The 22609-nt window shown below is 55.1% G+C and overlaps 1 protein-coding gene across 1 annotated transcript in view; it reads right to left on the bottom strand.

Annotated features, from left to right (window-relative positions):
• The window catches only part of LOC133354912 (rootletin-like), a 47222-nt gene that overhangs the window by 4880 nt on the left and 19733 nt on the right, over positions 1 to 22609 (bottom strand). Inside the window, exons 21-32 of the mRNA XM_061572096.1 lie at positions 22249 to 22438; positions 21203 to 21344; positions 16638 to 16805; positions 14825 to 14950; positions 13043 to 13177; positions 9711 to 9878; positions 9044 to 9115; positions 7969 to 8055; positions 7144 to 7232; positions 4885 to 4959; positions 3188 to 3281; positions 1946 to 2007 (exon numbers count right to left, since the gene is read on the bottom strand). Of these exons, the coding sequence (XP_061428080.1) occupies positions 1946 to 2007; positions 3188 to 3281; positions 4885 to 4959; positions 7144 to 7232; positions 7969 to 8055; positions 9044 to 9115; positions 9711 to 9878; positions 13043 to 13177; positions 14825 to 14950; positions 16638 to 16805; positions 21203 to 21344; positions 22249 to 22438 (1408 nt within the window). The remainder of the gene's footprint in view (positions 1 to 1945; positions 2008 to 3187; positions 3282 to 4884; positions 4960 to 7143; positions 7233 to 7968; positions 8056 to 9043; positions 9116 to 9710; positions 9879 to 13042; positions 13178 to 14824; positions 14951 to 16637; positions 16806 to 21202; positions 21345 to 22248; positions 22439 to 22609) is intronic.

The raw sequence follows: 22609 nt of genomic DNA, 5'->3' as shown, positions 1-22609 counted from the left end.
GTAGCTCCGCCCACGGCTCAGGTATCCCTGCCCACTACTGCTGTTCTGCCCACCACTCGGGTAGCTCCGCCCACTATTCAGGTAGCCCCGCCCACTGTGTAGGTAGCCACACCCACTACTCATGTAGCCCCGCCCACTACTCAGGTAGCCCCGCCCACTACTCAAGTAGCCCCGCCCACTACCCAGGGAGCCCCGCCCACTACCCAGGGAGCCCCGCCCACTACCCAGGGAGCCCCGCCCACTACTCAGGTAGCCCCGCCCACTATTCAGGTAGCCCCGCCCACTACTCAGGTAGCCCCGCCCACTACTCAGGTAGCCCCGCCCACTACCCAGGTAGCCCCGCCCACTACCCAGGGAGCCCCGCCCACTATTCAGGCAACCCCGCCCACTACCCAGGGAGCCCCGCCCACTATTCAGGCAGCCCCGCCCACTACTCAGGTAGCCCCGCCCACTATTCAGGTAGCCCCTCCCACTATTCAGGTAGCCCCGCCCACTACCCAGAGAGCCCCGCCCACTATTCAGGTAGCCCCGCCCACTATTCAGGTAGCCCCGCCCACTACTCAGGTAGCCCCGCCCACTATTCAGGTAGCCCCGCCCACTACCCAGGGAGCTCCGCGACCTTTGCTTTGCATCATGAGTCGAGGGGACAAAATCCACCCCTCGACTCGTGCGGGACACTGGAACGGACTCTCCGAAATCACCGCCAGCTGCGACGTCTGTCGACTGGAGTGACGACGCGACGCACCGCCAGCCTGCGCCGCCGTACGGCAGCTACCCGCCAGCCGCTTGGGACGGACGCGGCGCTTGCACGCCACGTCAACGCACGTTCCAAACGCGCGCGTGTCGCAGCGGTAAAACTAAGTTTCCAATGGTAGGATTTGACGACGATATTGTTTGCCTGTAAAAGGGGGCATTTTAACGAGCGGGCTACTCATTGCATTTCAGATTTTATGCTCACCGCGTATCATCAAATTCATCATCATTATTTTTACAACGCCTGTCAAAAAGAACGCAGCGTTCAACAGCTAATAGGCTCATTTGCTAGACGACTGGGCACTTTAGAGCGGCAATTGTTTCAGGGCAAATCTTCAGTTTGCACACTTAGGGTAATTTGTGCCTTCAAGGGCTGACTTGCAGAGCTGTGCTGCTATGTGATGGCCTTATGTCTTTCGGTTTTTTTGCGCGTCCCCATGTGGCACACTGGGCGTGCCGTTGGACCTGTCAGACTCTGTGCTTTCGTCTTTCGCATTTGGCCGATCTGCGTGTCTCTTTTGCATTGAACGCACCCCCGGAATTTGCACGGAGTGCTCTTGCCAATAACATCTGGTAATCCAGCAGCCTTCGTTTAACAAGCCTGACTCTGCTGACGAGACACGGGAGGTTGAAACCTATCCAGAGTGCGATCTCGTAAACTGTTCTGGAAAGCGAAAAAGACCGATGGACTAAAACATATCTTTACAAGGAGACACACAATGGAGTTCTGCTTATATGTGCGGCAGCCTATGTGTGACCTCGTGAGATCTTTGAAGCTAAGCAGGATTTTGAGTCCGGTTAGTGCTTGGATGGGTGACCTCCATGCACAGTCGGCAACAGCCTGTCACCTGCTGGGCCATGTTGCGGGCAGCAGCGGATAGTGTGGCAAAAATCTATCGTTGTCCTGTACGTCTACGCTCTCCGCCTTCACCAACCTGCACTGCCCGTGGCGTATGTATGTATGTTGAACTTCTTTCGCAGCGTACATAGCCAACCCTGCCAAACAAAGGCGCGCCGTAATGGTCAAACAACCCCCACGACCCGCATGGCGGTAGGGGAGGCCCTTATCCAGCAGTGGATCGGCAAAGGGCTGCATAGACATACGTGGCCTGCGGCCACACTTAATAGGATTTGGCTTTGGTGGGCCGGGCTCGATGAGAGACGGCACCAGGGCGCTGCGGAAGAGACCCACTCTTGTTTGTGAAGTCGCGAGCGAAGCTGCGTCACCACGGTCTCCTGCCGCTCCACCTCGGCCTGCGGACGCACGGACACACGGACGGACACGCGCGCGCACGCATGTCAGACTCGGAAGTAGTCACCTGGCCATTGTGTGCCCTCTTGCTTCGGCGAAATCGGCCGTTTATCAGGATCTGAGGGTGAAGCGTTCCAGCGATTTGAAACGCACGGATTGCGTCGGGCTCGCCGCTCTCCCCGGCGGTGGAGGGGCAGCCGGTATCGACAAATCTTTCAGCCGGGCGGCATCATTGGCAATCGATCGATCAATCAAAAAAAGCATTTATTTATAGAGAGCCTCTTCGTGGGCAATCTCGCATACAAAAAAAAACAAAGTGCCGCACTCACAAACGCAGCAAAATATGAAAGCATCGGCCAGTCTGGATATGGCTCGCCAAGAACAAAATGTTCCCTAATAATGAAGGTCAATAAGAACCCGGGGACAATTGCAATCAATGGCACAGCACTCGTGCAGTGATTAAAGGACACAAAGAAACTTTTTGTTGTCGTCGTTGTTGTACCTCTGCGGTCAACAAACCCATCGACTGTTCTTTCGCAAACTCGGGTTTGCTATTTCTCCCAATTTAATCAAACTCAATTAATTTCCCGGTCACCCGCCAGCGCGTTGTTCAAACGGCCCGCGATGTGTCAACGTCGTGAATCGTTACGTTTTGCAAACCCACCGATGTGATTTATTGTTTGGCGAGCGGACGGGCGCCAGAGGAGAGGGGGGACGCGTTTTTTGCCTTGGGAACCGGGCCGCGGTGAGACGGGCCGTGGCGGTGGATTGTGGGTAAACATGCAAGGCTACGGCTGTGGCACGGTAACGTTTTGAGCAAGGGAAGAAAATATATTTCAACGGAAAGATCGTGGAATAAGACGCGGTTGGTGCCACCAACAAAAAACTACCTTACATATACATAAACTACGTAAATATATTTTTAAAACCGTTCAAATAACCCTTTAAAAGTTAAAGACAAATAATTTAAAGCAGGAGCTAATGAAGTAATGTTATGTACATTTGAAATTTTAAAGATGAAAATAAAGCAAGCACCTAATGTAGTGCATTTCTACGGCCATATCCGATCTGGTTTTATCCAGTAACTTTATTCAAATTCGTGATTGTCATAATCACAATGACCTCTGGGCCTCTGTGTCAAAACGGTAGTGCCCATTAGCGATGCGTCACCACTGCCACCACCTTTGCTCGCTCCAGGTCGGCCCTACAGCTCTCCAGCTCGCCACTCAGAGCGGCGTTCTTCTGCGCCAGCAACTGCACGGTGTCCTGCAGGTGGCTGTGGTCGGGACGGAGAGAGGGTCGCAAGGGGGGGGGGGGGGGGGTGAGGGGAGAACAGGAGGCAGAAGTGAGAATGTGCAAGCAGGTGTTGTGAGCGTACGGGAACACACGCGCGGAGTTGGCGAAGCACACTTGGGCGGGTTTTTGTAAAGTTGTGGGCGCTGCGATAAGGAAATCGCTTAATAGATACGCTTCTGTGGCCGTCTGAAATGCTCTTCTTTCTGATATTGCCACTGGAGCTGTGCACTTTTAAATCATCTAGAATGAAAACTAATTTCTTTGGAACTGCTTTTTGGTTTAGTTTGTTGTCCTTCCCCCGCAGCTCCGGTTAGCATGGTTGGCGAACGTACGATGCGAAAAAAGTTCAACATGCGACCATGGCTAGCCATCGAACAAAGACGGTCAGAGCATCGCGCGCTTTCACATGCGTCTGTGGCCGTCTGGAACGCTCTTCCTTCTGATATTAGGAAGCCACTGCAGCTATGCACTTTTAAATCTAGTTCAAAAACTCATTTCTTTAGAACAGTTTTTTATGTTTCGTTTGTTGTCCTTCCCCCCCCCGCACCTCCAAGTAGCATGGTTGGCTACGTACGGTGCGAAAGAAGTTCAACGTGCATGTATAACATCAACGTTTAAACGTTTGCCGTGAAATTTAAACAGGCCCGCTCTAGTCCCCCCCACCCGTGGGACAGGAGCATTAATTGTTCAGCGACGGAGTTAGCGATGGTGTTCAAGCATAACTGAAAATTTAACTCACCATGTTTTTTCGTTAACTCTACCATAGAGTGAATATTATGCAATAGGCTGACAGGGCTCAATGAATGAATTGTTAGCAAGAAGAGCTTTTGCCCATAAACGTGAGCCTGTTGTGTATTTTGTTCCATCCCGTTGTGAGCAGGCATGAGTGAAAAATACGATTTGTCAGTTCTAGAGTCCCCACATATGTATGGGAAAATAAGAGTTTATTTTGACCTATTTATTATCTATCTATCCAATCGTGGACCAGATTGCTGTTCAATCACAGAGCTTCCTTGAGTTTCAGTTGATGAAATTCTAAGGAGCTTTGCTACTTTAGTTTTCCTGCAGGGTTAAGGTGTTCGGGGTTAGGGGTTAGGTAGAGTGTTAGGCTTTTCCTGTCTCGAATCTGTCAGTGCAGCAGTCTTGGCCCTTTTTTTAAAGATAGAGCAGAAAGAACACGTGTCGATTTGAGGTGGCCCACGAGCTTCAATTGCAACCCAACGGCCGCCCAGGCCTGCGACGATAACGGTTAATAACGGCGGGCGGCAATAATAACGATGATGCCCATTAACGATGACACTGATTGAGCACGATTAGGGTGGCCGACTATGACATCCGATGGCACAGAGGCAGGGGGGTGGGGGGGGGGGAGCGGCGGGGGAGGTGCAGGGGACACCGCTCCTGATTGATGCCGTTGACATTGGCGAAGGTCACCGAGCGGTACGGTGGTGGCGGTGGCGGTGGCGGCGGTGGATGCATGGCTGCCACGGACCCACGCTGCGGTGAGAGATAACCGCGGGTTGACCGCGCGGCGCCGAGCGGCGGGGGGGGGGGGGGGGGGGGGGGGGGGGGGGGCTTCTTACTCCCTCTGTGCCGTCAGCGCAGAGATCTCGCGGCCCTGCTGCTTGACTTGGCCGCACAGTTGCTCGTGAGCGCTCCTAGGGAGACACGCACAAAGCCCGGCGCAGGCCACACCAGGATGGGCAACCCCTTCTCGCAAAGCATCCGGTGCCACACAAGTGCCTGGCCTACGCATCATCACAATGCACCGATGTGTACTCGCATAGCCCGTCGATCAATCCACTGCTGGATGAGGCTCGCCACAGAGTCGCGTGGATTAACTTGAGCACGTTTCGCCACGCTGGTCGGTTAGGGCGATTGATTTAGCTGTGACTGGCCTCTGTTCGGTAGCGCCTGGCAACATCTGGTGGGCACGGCGATCGCCCGTCAAAGCACCGTCCAGGCACAACCCTGCTTATGTGATCTGAGAAGATTGGGTGGATCGAGGGTGACATTGACATATCGGCAATGACACGTACAATCGCACTGTGTCTCTACCCCAACCTAACCATGCAAGCATGCACGCAATACTAATGCTGCGTCAGTGTTCAAGATCGTGCTCTATAGCTGTCCGATGTGTGTTCGGGTCATACCGCGCGTTGTTCGGCATGTCCGACGTTTCGCTCCTCGTGCCGGGAGCCTCTTAAGGAACCAACTCAGTTGCCCAATAATCAACCAAAGCTCCCAGCACATGGGAAGAAACGTGGCACATGGTGCTGACGCAGCAGGCGAGGTGCACCCCCAGAATACTTCAGAGAGACAAGTGAACCTGAAGGCGGGACCCCAGGGTTTCCATCAGCCCCCGGCTCTCGCATAAACTGCGTTGCGACATCATTTTGTGTCTGTTGAAGGCGAACGACAAGGCAATCTATTCCTCTCGACGAGCTCTACACGACGCGCTAATCAAAGTTTTCTTTCTTCTGCGCATTCGCCCTCGCCGCTGCGGCTGGACGACACTACGACAGAATGATCCGCGCCAGGTGGGTCGCGGCGTTTGTGTGCGCGGTGGCACGGAGTCACCAAAAATAAATTAATTGCGATTTTGACTTCCGTTTATTCGGGACCCCGGGGTCCCGCCATAAGGTTCACATGCAGCCACCTGGTTATCTCTCCATCTCCCGAGGATCGTTACGCAATAACGCCGCACACCCATCTATCGGAAGCTTTAATCTACCTGGGTGGGAGTGTACGAAGGCGAGATCACGATTCTCAATGTCCCCCCAATTGGACGAGTCACGTGGCAGGTCGCTAACGTGTCCGTAAGACTGGCTCACAAAGGCGCGCTTATGCACACACACACACACTGGGGAAAATGGCCAAATCGGATTTGCGAGGCATGCCAGCGTCCGGCGTGGCCAAAGCGAATCATCAAGTGATTAATAGTCTCCTGCGCATCTTGGACACATGCACACAAAGACAAATATCCCCCGTATAGCCTTAACAGATTGGTGGGGCAAGTGATGTTAGCGAGCACCTATGAAGGTGGCGGCTGGCCAGCAATACGTCCGGCCGCCTTTGTCTCATCGGTAGCGATGCTAACAAATCGCACCAGGTACTCACTTTAGGCTGAGTCTGCCTAGGGGAGGCCCGGACCAGTTTCAATGTTCGCCACGTATGGCGAGTTAGTGCTGACCGAGTGATGCGCTAAGCGTGGCGAGTTAGTGCTGACCTCTGCTGGCTTCGCTCCACACTGCGATCGCCTGGCAGTTCGAGTGCACAACACTCCGTACATATGAATACGCTGAACCGAGGGTGGCGTTTAATAGGCGTGCATCTATTCACCGCCCCGTCAGCCGTTCTCGATACCATGAAGGCCGGCGACAGTGTGGGGAGGCCTTCACCCAGCAGTGGATAGCACAAGTGAGCAGACACGGCATTTGGCCGGTGCTGGATGCTCGCAACAGATGGGCCCACAAAGTGGACGCGTATCTGCCATCCAGTCGCGAGCAGGCGCGCGACCGTTTGCCCACGGCAAGAGATGGAGGCTACTTCCAAGCGTCGATCCTGCTCGGCGATCTGCAGCGCCGTTGCGACCCCGAACGCGCCACTCGTCCGGACATGGACACAGATTTTGGAGGCGGCCGCGTCGTGCGACATTCAACAGACACTCGCTTTGCACGACCGACAGCTCGGGCGCGGCGGGCACGGCGTCTTGCCGTCGGGTGTCCGCGTCGGTGCGCGCGTACCTTGCGTGTGTGCGTGCAGGGAAGTTTGGTGGGGGGGGGGGGGGTTGGGGGGGGCACGTGATGCGACGCCGAGAGAGTGCCGAGCGACGCGCTCACCTCTGCTGCGACAGCCAGCCCTGCACGCTCGAGATGACCTGCTCGCTCTCCTGGTGGAGCCGAGACCCGTCGCTCCGTGCCGCCAACAGCTGCAAGCGTCCGCACGCATCGCAGGCACCCGGCGGTCAACCTTCACGGGCACCGGTCAATTACTGCTACCCACCTTCACTTTCACCCCCCCCCACCGTCAATCAATCAATCAATCAGCACGAGCCAATGCGGTGCCGTCAATCGAACGTCATTATCCCCATCATCCTTCAGCGCGCATCCATCGCCTTCGCAACGAGCATCAATCATCATCGACCGCCGGCCGTTATTTTCACTGTCGCCCACCCTTGAGTTAATTCGTCAGCGTTAATTTTTTTTTTCGGTGACGGCGGTGACACCCAGAAGACGACCGTCGGATATTTGTCAAAACAAAATTTGCGCCCTCGTCAGTGTCGGCTTGACACGTTTGTCTAAACGTAGAGGGCGCGGAGAAATTGGGTTGCGCCAAATAAAAACAATGATAATAAACTCGGTTTTACACGATAGCGCAATTCACAAAGCCCCAAAGCATTTTACGCAAAGCTTAAGTGACAGAAAAAGCCTGTTGTGAAGACAGGTGAGTTTTAGGACGTGATTTAAAAAGTGTAACAGACTCGGAGATTTCCCTAACGCAACGAGGAGGAAGGAAATTCCACAATCGCGGAGCCTGGCTGCAAAAAGCTCTGTCTCCCATCGGGGGGGGGGGGGGGTGGGGGGGGGCGTGAGAGGGGAAGAGCGTGGGGGATGGAGGGGGAGGGTAGCAGCATGGGGGGGGGGGGGGTAGCGTGGGGTGGTCACCTCCGCCTCCTGCACGCGGAGCTGCTCCCGGGCCGCCTCCAGTTCGGCCCTTGACGCCTCCAGGCGGCCTTCCCTGCTCGCCAGCTCCTGCGCGACTCAAGCGAGGGCGAGAGTGGCCTGAGGCCGGGTTCCACCGCGGGCCGAGCGGTCGTTTGGCACGACCGCATCGTGCAATGCGGTGGACAGCCTGCGGCTGCTGCGTCCCAACGAGCCGTAGCGCGACGGGGAAATGACGCAAGCGTGGTCAGGATCGTGACGATGCAGCTCGCTACAAATCGCTGGGCGGGTCGACGCTTGAAAGTGGCGGACGTCTCGGCTGCTCTCAAACGGTTGAGGAGACGTATAAGTTGCAAGTGATCTGGTTGCACACAACTCTGTTGCGCGACTGGTCGCTCAGGTGTGAACCTGGCTTAAGACGAAATAATCGATTCAGGGATGAAAAATCCTAAGAGGCAGAAATTCATAATAGAGTTTTGTTTTGGGTTAGATCGCGTAAATATATAAATGTGTCGTTAAAACCAGTCACCACCCGGACACAGCCAACTAGTAAGGGTTGTCACCTAAAACAGAACATGCCAATTCGTCACAGGCAGGCATTCACAACGCAACTCAAAAATGCTTATTCATGAAGTCCGAATAAAAGATGTAACAAAATCAACTCTTGGTTACCCGTGGTAACGGATGGGGGGGCTCAGATAAAAAGGAAACACGGGTGATGCAATACAAAAATCAGGCTTTAAAAACGTATTTACTGTTTACCGATGAAGAATCGGGGCGCAAACGTGGAACGTGTCGTCTGTTTTCATTGCTTCTTAAAGTAATCTGCCTGCCGACCGCTGTGCGGCGGTGAGCGAGGAGCAACGAATAAAAATGAAAGCGGCGTGCGAGAAAAAACACTCGCCAATATTCACCAAGGACGGTAAAACCCTCAATCCAGATAACCGGGCCACGGATAAATCGGGGTTAACCGCAGCTCGTTCGATATCGGTTCGGCAAAGGGAGCAGGGACGAACTCCGAACTCTACGCCTGTGTGGGTGAGGGCGAGAAGGCGATTGCTGTTTGGAGAGCCCTCACCTGCAAGCTTCCTTGCTTTGCCTTTTCCAGTTGACTTTCCAGCGCTGATATTTGCTCTTTACAGCTGGACACCTGCGTAGGGTCGCGGGAAGGGAAAACATAAGGGGAAAAAAAAGAAAGCGGCTAATTGGAATCGCTGCATTCGTCAACGTGAAGCGCCTCCGTGAAGCTCGGAGAGAACACTGCCATAGTTCATGCCCAGGGACTAGGTGGATTGTGGAATCGCACGACCGGGAATGATGGTGACATCGTGGGAAGGCCTTAATCCAGCAGTGGATAGCAAACCGCATAATGATTCAACGCGCCAGCAATCTGGTATAACTTGCATGTCGGTGTGTGTATGCATGTGTGGGGAGCGATAGTATAGTGGCTAGCGCACTGCACTGCAAACCTTGCGACCCCGAGCTCACGACCAACATCGGTGCCGAATGTATGAGCCGGTCCCGGGCCCTCCCCAAATTCGGCTCAACCTCAAACGAGCGATATGTAAACACCGGCATTGTGGGAGACTGAGGCGGCCAGGCGTGGCGCTGGTCACACACCACCTCGCGGCGCGCCGTACCGGTCACAACTGGCGCTCGCCAACAGCACTTGTCCCAACAAGAATCATTTCAAGGCTACACGGGATGGAGGGGGATCTTTGTCTTGCGAGTGTGTGGGCGCGCACCTCCTCCTGCTGCTGCTGCGCCTGCGAGCGGCACTTCTTGAGCTCCACCTTGTAGCGCTTCACCTTCTTGTCGTGCGCCGCCACCTCCGTCTCCAGCTGCACGAGCCTCTCGACGGCCTGACACAGCTCGGCACGAGTCGACTCCGCCTCCGCCTCCTTGCGCTCGAGCTGCGGGAGAGAGAGAGGGGGAGGGGGGCACCGCAATAGAAATCTTTATACCGGAGAGGAATCCGATGAGCCGTAAAGCTCTTTCTTCACAGGTGTCCAGTAGGGGCACGGGGTCAGAACGTTACCACGGCAAACGGTATAAAAAAGCCAATAGGAATTGCAAAGTATACGTAAGCAAATCACAAAAAAAATACAAATAAAGTTAAACATTTTTTTTTATTTTACCACGTAAAGCCCACGGGCCTGGCTACAAACGATAGCTCAACGAAGTGGCTTATCGCACGTAAATTTATCGCGGCCAAATAATCTAAACATTCTAAATGCATGCTTATAAATGTGGCGGAAAGAAAAACGGAGGACCGGGAGAAAAAAATCCACGCAACCACGGGGAGAACAAGCAAACTTCAATTATACAGCAGGCATCAGGCTCGGGATCAAACCCACGACCTCCTGCATAGCAGGCGAGGAAGATGACATCACGCCGGCGTGGTGCCCCTTCAATAATTAGATAAAAACCAGAGAGAGAGGTCACCGAGAATAGGCTTGCCACCTGTCCTAGTTTTTGTGACCGTAATCGAGCATCATACTGGAGTCGGTGGCGATTGACAGCGAAGTCATCTGCGCGCTGGGCAGCATGCCTGCCTTGGTTTTCCCAGAAACGTCCGCTTGTTACATCACAGAGCTACCTCCGAGATGCCTGCACGTGACGTCTGGTCCACACTGATGAGGCGGCCATCACTTCCGCCACTTTCCAACAACGCCCCCTACCACACTGGGCATCTGTGAAAAGGCGCTTGATAGCTCATCGGATTCCTCCAGTACAATTAAATACTCGGATTCTGGAATAATGGGAGAGCCGAGCTGTAGTTACAAATGCACGGATACAGAAAGGAGCACGTTGATGGGAGAAGCTACCCAGGTGAGAGACATTGCATTGGCTGAAGCAGTGCTCAGCTAAAGACAGTCAATCCAATATCTTTCAGTCTCAGAGCTCGGATTTATCCCAGCGAGCACAAACGTACCCTTAATTTGGAGACAAACAGAAGGGCAACATCAAGAACCGGTGCCGCTAAGTCGGCATGCGTGCGTGCTTCACGTGGTACCTGGTGACCTGGGAGAGACACGTGACGCCAGGGCACGCCGCTCCGTGAAGGAGCACAAGGAAGAGCGGAGGGGACACGGGAAGGCGTGGAGAGGGGAGGTGGACAGAAGTGGGCGGTGGTGGAGGAGGGGGAGACGGGAGGAAGAAGGGAGAGAGCCCAACTGGACGGGGAGGGGGGGGAGTAAGGGCAGGACGGGTGCAGCAAGGTCAACACGAGGTGGGAAAACAAATTAAGAGGCACAGAAAGGAAGGGCGTATAGATTAAGACTTTAAGCTGTGTTCATGAAGACAAATCAATCCGCAGAAATTATATCAACAAGGATCAAAGCGCGTGCGTTATTGAACGGAGGCCCCCGTGAAATGAAAAAGTCCGGGCGGGGTGGAGTAAACCCGCGCGTGTACGGTACACGTTGAACTTCTTTCGCGCCGTACGCAGCCGACCGTGCTAATCGGGGGATGCGGGCAAACGCGGCGCTTTTAGAGAGACGACGTTTGGCAGATCGCGTCAAGATTTGCGGGCCCTCTCAAAAACCAGCGTGGATGCGAGGTGACCGAGCAGTACAAGCGAGTTAATGTACCCCTCTGTGCAGACCTGTGTTATACCCCCTTGGTATGCTTGCTGTACTCGGATTTCCTCCCACATGCAAAGATACTTTTTATAATGGAAATGGCAAAATATCCAAACTTAGGACTCTCCTGAAAACAAGTCTTGAGGCTCGGTGAGACTCGTCTGGATAGACAAATGGCAATATTGTGCATGTACAGCCCTTTGCCAATCCACTGCTGGATGAGGGCCTACCCACGCCATGCGGGTTATGTGGGTGATGAGATCGTTATTCACCATGCTGGCCATCGTGGGCTGGTCAAGGCGGGGAGCATACACCTGGGGGGCATAGAAGTACCGTACAACAATGGATTTTGCGGCCTCAATGAAACCTATTCTACACCGTGACCGTCCGTCCACTCAAGCACGATCCAGGCTAAACCCTGCTCGGCTTCTAAGCTCTGGTGAGGTTGAGCGCATCCAGGGGGGGTTGCAACACCGCGAGCTGTTGGCACGACGAGCTGTCGGCACGACGGCTGACGTTTCGCCGCACACACGCCGGGCAGCTTCTCCGCAATTCAGTTCGGTCGAGAAGCGTCGCGCGTTGTGTCAGACAGCGGGAGGGGGGGGGGGGGCGCAACACGACAACACATCGGAGAGCCGTGCAACAGCACAACCGCGAAAAAGCTACGTGGGCGTTCTAGAAAAAAATAACTAGTTTTATTTCATCAGGTAAGGCCCACTGAGCTGTACTGCTCTTTCTCAGAAGTGACCTGGGCATCACAAATGATAGCTCAACGCAGTGGCTTATCATCACGTGGAAATTTATAGCAGCGAAATAGTCCGAACGCACGTTGATTCTAAATGTGGAGGGAAAAACCGGAGGACCCGGAGAAAATTCCACGCGGCCACGGGGAGAGAGACACGCAAACTCAGGGTCAGGATCGAATCCACGACCTCCTGCATACCAGGCGAGGTGGTTAACATCTCCTAGCCACCGTACGCGTGGAGGTGACGCGGCCTGGCGGCAGCGCGTTGGCCGCTCGTTGCAGAGGTTCGAAGTTCAATTCCAGCGGCCGCCCTGGTTAATACCGCGGGTGCACCAGCCGTTATAATACGACACGCCGCCTGCCTTACAGTGGCCGTCTTCACGGTGGACGTTGAAGATCACGCGACGTCGTTCACGCAAGAGTCGCCTCTTGGTGTGCTGGCATTGTTGTCCAAATTTGAAATATTCTTCCGCAAATTACTCAATTGGAATCTAGGCTCGGCAGATCCAACAAAGGGCTACAGAGCACGGTGCTGGAATAAAAAAAGCTTAATAGCGATCGGGCAGAGTTCTTCCGGCATAGAGCGGTCCAAATCTCATAGGCAAGGATCGAAAAACCCCGAGCCCCGAAATGTTTTTGCCGAAATCGATCATCGCTCCCGACTGGGAAAACTTGGAACCACCCGTAAATAAGCGAATGAATAATAACAAATTATTAGATCTCATCTCTCCCCCCCCCCACCCCCCACCTGCTGCTGCGTGTCGCGCTGCACGCCGCGCACGCCGGAGAGCTCGCTCAGCAGCCGCTGGAGCTGCCCCTCGCCCGCTTGCAGCTCCCGGCTCCTGTCCCGCTCGGCCGCCAGCTCCAGCTCCAGCCGCGTGACCTGCGAGTGGACAGCAACGACGCGCGCGGGGTTCATACGCTGTCCCGGCCCCCCCCCCCCCCCAAAGGGTCAAAAAGGTCAAAACGTCAAAAGCGATTTCTTCCTCCGGCGGCCGTTGAGGAGGGTTGCTCATCTCCTGTCTTGCAGCCCTCAGCCAGTGCTGGGAAAATTCCACATTCCCATGGCAGGGACGGGGCCCTCGACAGGACAAATGCTCCATTGGAACCTCATTTGCCAGTAAAAATGTGAAAATTGGTTTTTTACCCTTCTATCTGGCAACAAAACTGACACCTTTTTTACGCCTTTTGGTGTCATCTGGTCCAACCCATGTGAGACTAGGCTCTAAGGAAAGCTGTCTCGGGTGTGGACCAATCAACTTCAAGGACAGTGCATACATTATCATGTTTTTTGTTTGCATTATGACTGCAGGTATTGTGGTCTATGCAAACATGACTCCTTGTAAAAAAGGTGTCAGTTTTGTTGCCAGATAGAAGGGTAAGAAAACAATTATCAGGACAAATGCTGTTGAGGTCCCCCACGAAGCGGTGGGGTGCTGTGCCCATGCCTGAAGGGAGGGTCGGCAGGCTGAGTCGACACCCCCCCCCCCCCCGATTGCGAGCCGCTCGCTCCGATTGCGAGCCGCTCGCTCTATCGCCGAGCCACTTGGCTGGCGGCCGGGCAGCGGTGGCGCGGGAAATAAACAAACGGAGCAAAGAGCTTAGGGCCCCCAAAGAAGCTTGAAGGCCCCTCAGGATTCATTACCAAAAATTGGATTCTTTCAAATGTCAGCTCAAATTGAAATCCTAATGAACGGAGCAAGATCGTTAAAATAAAAAAAAAGACAATTAACTTCTCTCTTCTGTACACGTTGTCTGCATTCAACGTCTCTTGTTCTCACCACATCTCTGTTTTGTTAACATGTCTCTTACCCATTCCGTCATCTCGCTAGGATTTTATCAACTGAAGGAGGGGGGCCCCAAAAATAACTTCTGCTTCGGAGCCCCAATGGGTTAGCACCGCAAAATGCTATTTGAATGTCACCACCAGTTGTGCACGGATTGTGTTATTTATAAAGTAATATACTTACATTTAACAGAGCATCATGACAATCATACAAATTCATAATCTTATCATCGTCATCATCAGCATCAGCCATGATTGTTCCATAAGCCATCATCATCTCTCGCGGTCATGCGACTTCACAATCACCTGCTCCCAAGCTGATTTCATCGCTCCATCTCTGCAGCGGACATCCTCTCCATTCTAGATGTATTAAAAGATTTGTGTCACTCCGTCACTATGCTTACACCTCAACAACAAAACGTAGTGCAAGGATGAGCAATTTGTGGAAAAAAAAATCTGCAAAAAAAACTTCTTTCCAACTTTTAAGAAACAGCTCTGTGAAATCCACTTCTGTGGACCCTACTTTAACAGTGGCAGAACAGGTGGGACAGTGCTGCCCCCTACCGTGCGAAACAGCGTCACGTGTAGTGATCTCAGAGGTCGCTCTGTCATACCCCGCCCGCTTCTGCATGCCGTCCTCTTAACACGAAGTGGCGCCCCCCGCTCTTACGACACCGGTGGCGCGCAACCGGGACGAGGGTTTGTGCGGAAAGAGAGAGGGGAGAGGTTCGTCGCGGCGCTGACCTCGTGCAGCCGCCGCTCGGCCAGCGCCTGGGCCTCGTCGACGCGGGACCGAGCTCGTCGCAGCTCCGTCTGGGAGCCGTCCAGCGCCCGACGCGCATCTCGCCCCTCGCCTTGGGCCCTCTCCAGCTGGGGCGGCGCGGGACGGGCAGGGGACGAGAACGCGGGCGTCATTACACGGCACCGTGTTTCAAACGATCGTAACGGTCGTTACGGATCAGCGGGATCGTTGCTTATCATTACTGATCGGCACAATCGTAACTTATAACTTATCAACGTAACAGCATGTTCACATCAACATACACGTTGATGTTACGTTCAATCACGAAAAGTCTTAAGCCACTCGTCATGAGCTTTCTCGGTCCGAATGTGATCAATACATGTGCACGTGCAAATATGTTTCATGATTTTTCCATAAATCTACCACTACGTGACCGAACCTAAAAGCAAATTTGGACTCAAAAAATATCACGATCATTACTGAACAAACACAATTTCACCAAACAACACGAGTCTGTGCGGAGTTCAACCACTGTGGACTTCCCACAAAGCGGTACCTATTTTATCAACCCCGGTAAAATGATGGACAATTCATCTTCACAACCTACGTGTTTAAAATATTCCAGCATCTCGGCAGCCATGGTCTCTCTCCGCCCGACTTCTTCAGAACTTCCTGGGGCGCTTAATTCCACTGGGGGTACCACTTTGTGATTTCCCCAGGGAGGCCTTCGCAGACGACGCGATAATGTTGCTTGTAAATTGGAAACGCTGGCATATTTTTGAAGCGAGTCCCAATCCCGCGACACTCTACAGCACTCGAAGTGACCTGGGAAATCGGTAAAGTTGTTCGTGGGAAAATGGCTTCGTGGGGGCTGTTAGTTCGTGGAAACATGACCTGAAATTTCATGGCGCGCAAGGGGTCAGGAGTTGTTATTTGTCAGAGGGCCTCGGCAAGAACCTTCGGGCAGGTCTGGCCAGACGTGTTGGTGCGCTTGTGAGCGACAACGACACCGAGTACGAGCGTCTGTCATATCATTTATTTATCCAGGGAAGTTTCAGTCTTGCCCAAGCACGCTAACTTTTACCAACAGTCTATGTGTCTCTAGTTTGGGGGTCCTCCGATCCATGTTCTCCTCTCACTATCCCCACCATCACTACTCTCAGCAGTGGTGGTAGTGGTCGCAGCGGGCCTGGTGATGGTGTTGGCTGTGATGGTGGTGATGGTGGTGGCGGCAGTGGTGATGGTGGTTATGGTGGCGGTGGTGATGATGGGGAAAGGCATGGTGGTGGTGGCGGTGGTGGCAGTGGTGCAGGGAAGGTGGCATTGGCTCTTTTGCTGGTGGCAGTAGTGGTGGTGATGGCAGATACCATGGTCGTGGCAGTAATTGGTGTGGTAGTGGCAGATATGGAAGTGGTGGCAGCAATGGGTGTGGTGGTGGCGGTCCAAGTGGTGATGGTAGAAGGTGTGGTGGTGGTAGTGGAGGTGCCAGGTGTGGTGGTGGTGTTGCTGCGCTACGAATCCTGTCCCCCGGATTCGATTCCCGCTCACAGCCAACACCAGTGTCAATTATCTGAACCGGTGCTGGGCCTCCCCTAGGTCGACTCAGTCTCAAATGAGTACCTGGTGCGGTGTGAAAAAACACCGCCACTCGGGAGTCAAAGGCGGCCGGGCCCGGCGCTGGCCACCAATCCCTTCACGTGCCGTGCCGGCCTTCATTAGGTGACACTCGCTGACGGCACTTGCCCCAAAAAAGTCCTTTTAGGCTACACGGGGAGATCTTTGTCTTTGTTTCGGCGGTGGCGGCGACGGTGGCACCTGCTTGCCGGCGTCCTGCAGGCGGGCCGCGAGCGCCTGCGCGTCGCCCTCGTGCCGCGCCGCCGTCTCCCGCGCGACCCCCAGCTCCGCCTGGAGGCCGGAGCTGCGCTCGCGCTGCCGCTCCAGCTCCTCCCGAAGGGACGCGGTCGCCTCCGCCTCCGCCGCCAGCTGAAGGTGGAGGAACGAAAGCGCACGGACGGTGGCCGTGAAGGGTCACGGTTTGCCGAGGAGGCCGGATGTACTATGCACGTACGTATGTTTAAATTCTTTTGCACCGTACGTAGCCAGCCACGACCGCCGCTGCCGAGTGTGTTGATGGTGGCGATAGTGGGAAGAGCACATGAATCAGAGGACCCAAACTAGAGACATATTGATTGTTGTGAAAAGTTAGTGTGCTTGGGCAGGACTGAAACTTCCCTAGATGAATGAACGATGTTATAGACGCCCGTGCTAAGTGCTCTTGGCACTCACATTGGAGATCAGAGCGCTGATCTTGGCGACGCTGAGATTCTGGGTTTGAATCCAGGTAGCTGCCTGTGTTTAAACTGGGTTCTCAAGTGGAGAAGTTAATGGTCTTAGCGCAGTCACCAATGACTGTGTAAAGTAGTAACTCGGCAGGAGACGACTTCACGGGTAGCACACTCTTTATTTTCACCAACTTGTAGTTACACGGATGACTAACACCCTACTTCGTTACACGGGTGACCAACACCCACTTAGCTACACGGGTGACGGACACCCACTCAACTACAACTTCGTTACACGGGTGACCAACACCCACTTAGCTACACGGGTGACCAACACCCACTCAGCTACACGGGTGACCAACACCCACTCAGCTACACGGGTGACCAACACCCACTCAGCTACACGGGTGACTAACACCCACTCAGCTACACGGGTGACCAACACCCACTCAGCTGTACTGACACGGGCTCTTACGCCCTGTAGCCTTCCGGGACACACCCAGCCGGGGTGCCCGTCTCGGCTCTGGGTACCACCGTCCCGACCCACACGGGCGTCGGACTACGGTCCCCCCAGTCTCGGCTCCGAGCCACACAGGGCCCCTACCTCCTCCACCCCGTCTTCGGTCTTCAACTGGTTAACACTGACCACGAGTGCTCTCGCGCGTCCCCCTTTATACCCCTCCTGCGGACGTCGCTGAGAGTACTCACTTATCTGACCAATCACTGCGCACTCGCTACGATCCTCTTTTCCCAGCTTGTGTGAGCGCGCCTCACCACCGGCGCGCGCGTCCATGCCACGCCCACACCGCGTGCCCAACCCCGCGCCCCGTGATCCATCACTGCCGGCGCACGTCAATACCACCACTACATCACCCCCTACCACATAGCTCGCAGCCGACCCGGCTGCTAATAAAACCTACAACACCCCTTCACCCCCATGTGTGCCCCGTAACATAACACAAACCCTAACAACACAACATGAACACCGCAATCCGCAAAACCCAGCAACCGCCACACCCGCAACAAGAACAACATGCACAATCCAGCGAGTGGCAACGATACTGTGTATGCGGAAAGAGTAACAATAAAAAAATTTCTTTAATCATTTTCTCTTCTTTTCTCTCCGACTCATGCAGCGTCCCAATGTCCGAGCGTCCCTTGAACGGGACATTACCCCGGCAGAGGGGGAAGCCGGCAACGAAGTCGGGCTTTAACAAAAAAAGAATTTTTTTTTTTTTCATGAAAAGTGTTGCGTCCTTGACCGAGTCCGCCTTGCCGGACCGTCGTACGGCACAGGACGCAGTTGGCCATCCGGCGGCACCGGCAGTTCAGGAAGGCATGGGCCAGGCATCGGGGCTCCGTGCGAGCCGCGGGGTTCCGGTTCCCGACGGTCAACAGCCGTCAGGTCCGAGACACCGGGTTCAGTTGGGATGTCTTGAGTCCCTGGTCGTCGTCCGGACGTGGTCCCGCGGTGCGTTGACGCGGGGCCCGGCACCCGGACGCGACGTGGCCCCGAAGGCCGCAGTTGTAGCAGACGACGAGGGACGTCGTAGGTTTCGGTTGCTCCAGCTTGCGGGAGGAGCGTGTGGGCGAACGACCTCCCGTTCTCCACTCCCCCGGCCTCGAACCAGCGAAGGCCTCCTCCCGAGGCACAGCAGGCTGAGGTCCGATGATCGTGGCGGCCGGTGCCCCGTTCTCCACCGATGCGCAGACGACCGTCGGCTTCCGCTGTAGGACCTCGTAAGCGTGGATACTCGTGGCAATCCCCAGGGAGCAGATGTCCATCTCGTCCGCCGTATTAATGGGAACTCCCAATCCGTGAGCCAGCGCCAGCAGCTGCTCCGTCACCATGGCGTCCTTCCCCTCCTTGTCCATGCGGGGAAAAGCTGAATCCGCCAGGGCGAGCAGCGCCGTGCGATAGGCGAGCGTTGTTTCTCCAACCACCTTCCGCCGATCGTAGAACTGGTGGCGACAGGTCGAGGGCGGCCCGAACACCTTGGCCAACAGGTGCAGCGCGGCCTGGAGCGTTGAGCGGGACGACCTCGGGGCAGACGTGAAGGCCGCAAGCGCGTCGTCGTCGAGCATCGCTGGCAGCGCGCGCAGGGCAGTGGTGTCGGACCACCCCGACATTTCTTGATGCGCGATGAACCGTCGCTGGAAGGCTCCCCAGTCGCCCCCGTCCGCCTTGAACACCGACAGCGCGGGCAATCGTTGCTGGAGAACTCGATCGTCGTCGTCGTCGTTGGAACGATTTTCCCGCGCGCCGCTGTGGTTGTAGAAAATGTCGGCTCCCTCTGCAGGCGCAAAATGGAGAGCTCCGGCGCTCGCCGATGACGCGGGCTGCGCTGTGTGGAGACCTCTGGCCACGTGGTGTCCGCGTTTCCCGCCAACCGGAGGCGGACCCTCAAAAATGGCGCCAACTCCCAAACTTTTGGCGCGAAACGCCTTATGGCGGGAACCCTCCAGCCGCGCCGCCTCTTCCAACCCCGCAGGCGTTCCACCGGCCGCTGGAACGGAGATCTCCGCCAAGATCGCAGCGGCGGCGAGCAGCAACTCCGCCAGGCGGGAGTGTGCGTCCTGCAGGCTGGTGTCGGAGGCGGGCGGAGCATCGGCCATTTCCGCGAAGTGCTGCATCGGCGGCAACTCCTCGTCCTCTCCTCCCGAGGGTGGTGTCACCGGTACGTCGTCGTCTCCCCGGTCTTGCACGTGGGAACGAGAAGTCTTCCTTGTGTCCATTCTCCTTGAAGACAGGTTTACTTCTGACGCCAGTTGTAAAGTAGTAACTCGGCAGGAGACGACTTCACGGGTAGCACACTCTTTATTTTCACCAACTTGTAGTTACACGGATGACTAACACCCTACTTCGTTACACGGGTGACCAACACCCACTTAGCTACACGGGTGACGGACACCCACTCAACTACAACTTCGTTACACGGGTGACCAACACCCACTTAGCTACACGGGTGACCAACACCCACTCAGCTACACGGGTGACCAACACCCACTCAGCTACACGGGTGACCAACACCCACTCAGCTACACGGGTGACTAACACCCACTCAGCTACACGGGTGACCAACACCCACTCAGCTGTACTGACACGGGCTCTTACGCCCTGTAGCCTTCCGGGACACACCCAGCCGGGGTGCCCGTCTCGGCTCTGGGTACCACCGTCCCGACCCACACGGGCGTCGGACTACGGTCCCCCCAGTCTCGGCTCCGAGCCACACAGGGCCCCTACCTCCTCCACCCCGTCTTCGGTCTTCAACTGGTTAACACTGACCACGAGTGCTCTCGCGCGTCCCCCTTTATACCCCTCCTGCGGACGTCGCTGAGAGTACTCACTTATCTGACCAATCACTGCGCACTCGCTACGATCCTCTTTTCCCAGCTTGTGTGAGCGCGCCTCACCACCGGCGCGCGCGTCCATGCCACGCCCACACCGCGTGCCCAACCCCGCGCCCCGTGATCCATCACTGCCGGCGCACGTCAATACCACCACTACAACTGCACCAAAAAATAAATAAATTATATATTCTGCCTAATTTGGCTAGATTCCCACTCTAAGAATAAATAAATATATATTGGTTTGGATGCCATGCGACGAACGTTTTCTCAGTGGCAGGGTGCATAACAAAGTGTGGCTTCCTACTGTGTAAACCAGAGGTCACCTGTGGTATCCGCTTCTGCGTACAGTTCTCTAACACATGTGCGAGATGTGTGAGTGCGTAAGATGTGCGAGGTGAGTGCGTGCATGAGATATGTCTGAGGTGAGTACGTGCGTAAGGTGAGTGCGTATATGAGGTGAGTGCGTGAGATATGTCTGAGGTGAGTACGTGCGTGAGGTAAGTGCGTATGTGAGGTGAGTGCGTACATGAGGTAAGTGCGTACGTGAGGTGAGTGCGTATGTGAGGTGAGTGCGTACGTGAGGTAAGCACGTACGTGAGGTGAGTGCGTGAGATGTGTCTGAGGTGAGTACGTGCGTGAGGTAAGTGCGTACGTGAGGCGAGTGCGTGAGATGTGCGAGGTGAGTGCGTACCTAAGGCGAGTGCATACGTGAGGCGAGTGCGTGCGTGCGTAAGGTAGCGCGTGGACCTGCTGGTGCAGAGCGGAGAGCTGCTCACGCGTCTCCTCCAGCGCCGCCCCGCGTCGCGCCAGCTCGTCCTGCAGTCGCTCCGACTCGGCCAGCGCGGTGCGGCACGCGGACAGATCCCCCTCGAGGGCCTGCGCTCGCAGCCTGCGGGCGAGCCGTGACAGCGTCAACGCTCTCGCCGTTGTCGTAGATTTAACAACACACAAAGGTGTGTGCAGAATCGGATGGAACGGAAGCTCAGCCTTATCCTGAACACCAGCTCAAAAGAACTGAATTGTGTGGCCATCTTGTCAGTTAGACCACCGACTCGAAACAGTTGAGAAAGCGGTGGCCATTCCGAGCCAGCAGCAGTGAAACGGACATGACTGTAGACCAGTTTCTTCATCATTGGGGCTCATCAATACAATGCAGTCACCAATGTTGACTGTTGCCTTGTCTACATGACAGAATAGCAACAAATTTATTTATTTTGAGTTGGTGTTCTCGTTAAGGCTGTTGTACACACCATACTGCACACTTTTTTGCGCTGTTAAATATATTTGTTTCCATCCGCCATTAATTTTTCTGTTGCGATGGGTTTTCTCATCATTTACAGATTCGAGTCATAAACAGCCTCACTGATTTCTTGTTGCGATCGCTTCCTGATTCGGATCCCCAGCCACAAAAGGTAAGGAAAGGGTGGGAATTGGGGCAGAGTGGGCAGAACGTAACCCAGCAAAAGCCTCAAGGCTCGTGGAGTGTGGGGACACGGACCCAGGCCACGGTGCTATTCCTGGGCCATTCCTAGGCTGTGGCAGCCAGTTCCCAGTGGTCATTGAAACAAGGCCCCGTGTGTGCATGCGTATATGTAAGAGACTCAAATGAGCACCCGGTGCGGTGAGTCAACATCGCCACTTAGGGGTGACAAATCCGACCGGGCGTGGTGCCGTGCCGGCCTTCGTAAGTACACGCTGACGGCACTTGCCCCAACAGTCTGTTCAGGCTACCGGGCGGGGGTGGGGGAATCTTTGTGAGAAATGGCGTGGTGCTAGACGGACGCGGTGGTCACCTCAGGGCCTGGGCCTCCTTCTGGCCGGTGGCGAGGCTCTCGAGGGCGGAGCGCAGCTCGGCCTGCAGGCGGCGCTGAGCCTTCTCGTGGCGCACGGCCTCGGCGACGCGCTCGCCCAGCTTGTCCTGCGCCGCCTGCAGGCCCGCCTCCATGAGCGCCCCGCGCTCCTGCTCGCGAGCCATCTCCTGAGCTGGGAGGGTCAGACAACGACGACGACGACGACAATGACGACAATGACAAACATCTACACTATGGGGACCTCATTTGCCAGTAAAAATATGATAATTGGTTCTTTACCCTTCTATCTGGCAACAAAACTGACACCTTTTTGCAAGGAGTCATGTTTGCATAGACCGCAATA

The sequence above is a fragment of the Lethenteron reissneri genome, chromosome 49 (genome assembly GCF_015708825.2).
Source record: "Lethenteron reissneri isolate LAM-NWPU_2019-01 chromosome 49, ASM1570882v1, whole genome shotgun sequence".
Taxonomy (NCBI): Eukaryota; Metazoa; Chordata; class Hyperoartia; order Petromyzontiformes; family Petromyzontidae; genus Lethenteron; species Lethenteron reissneri.
This window is presented reverse-complemented; position numbering and strand designations above follow the sequence as displayed.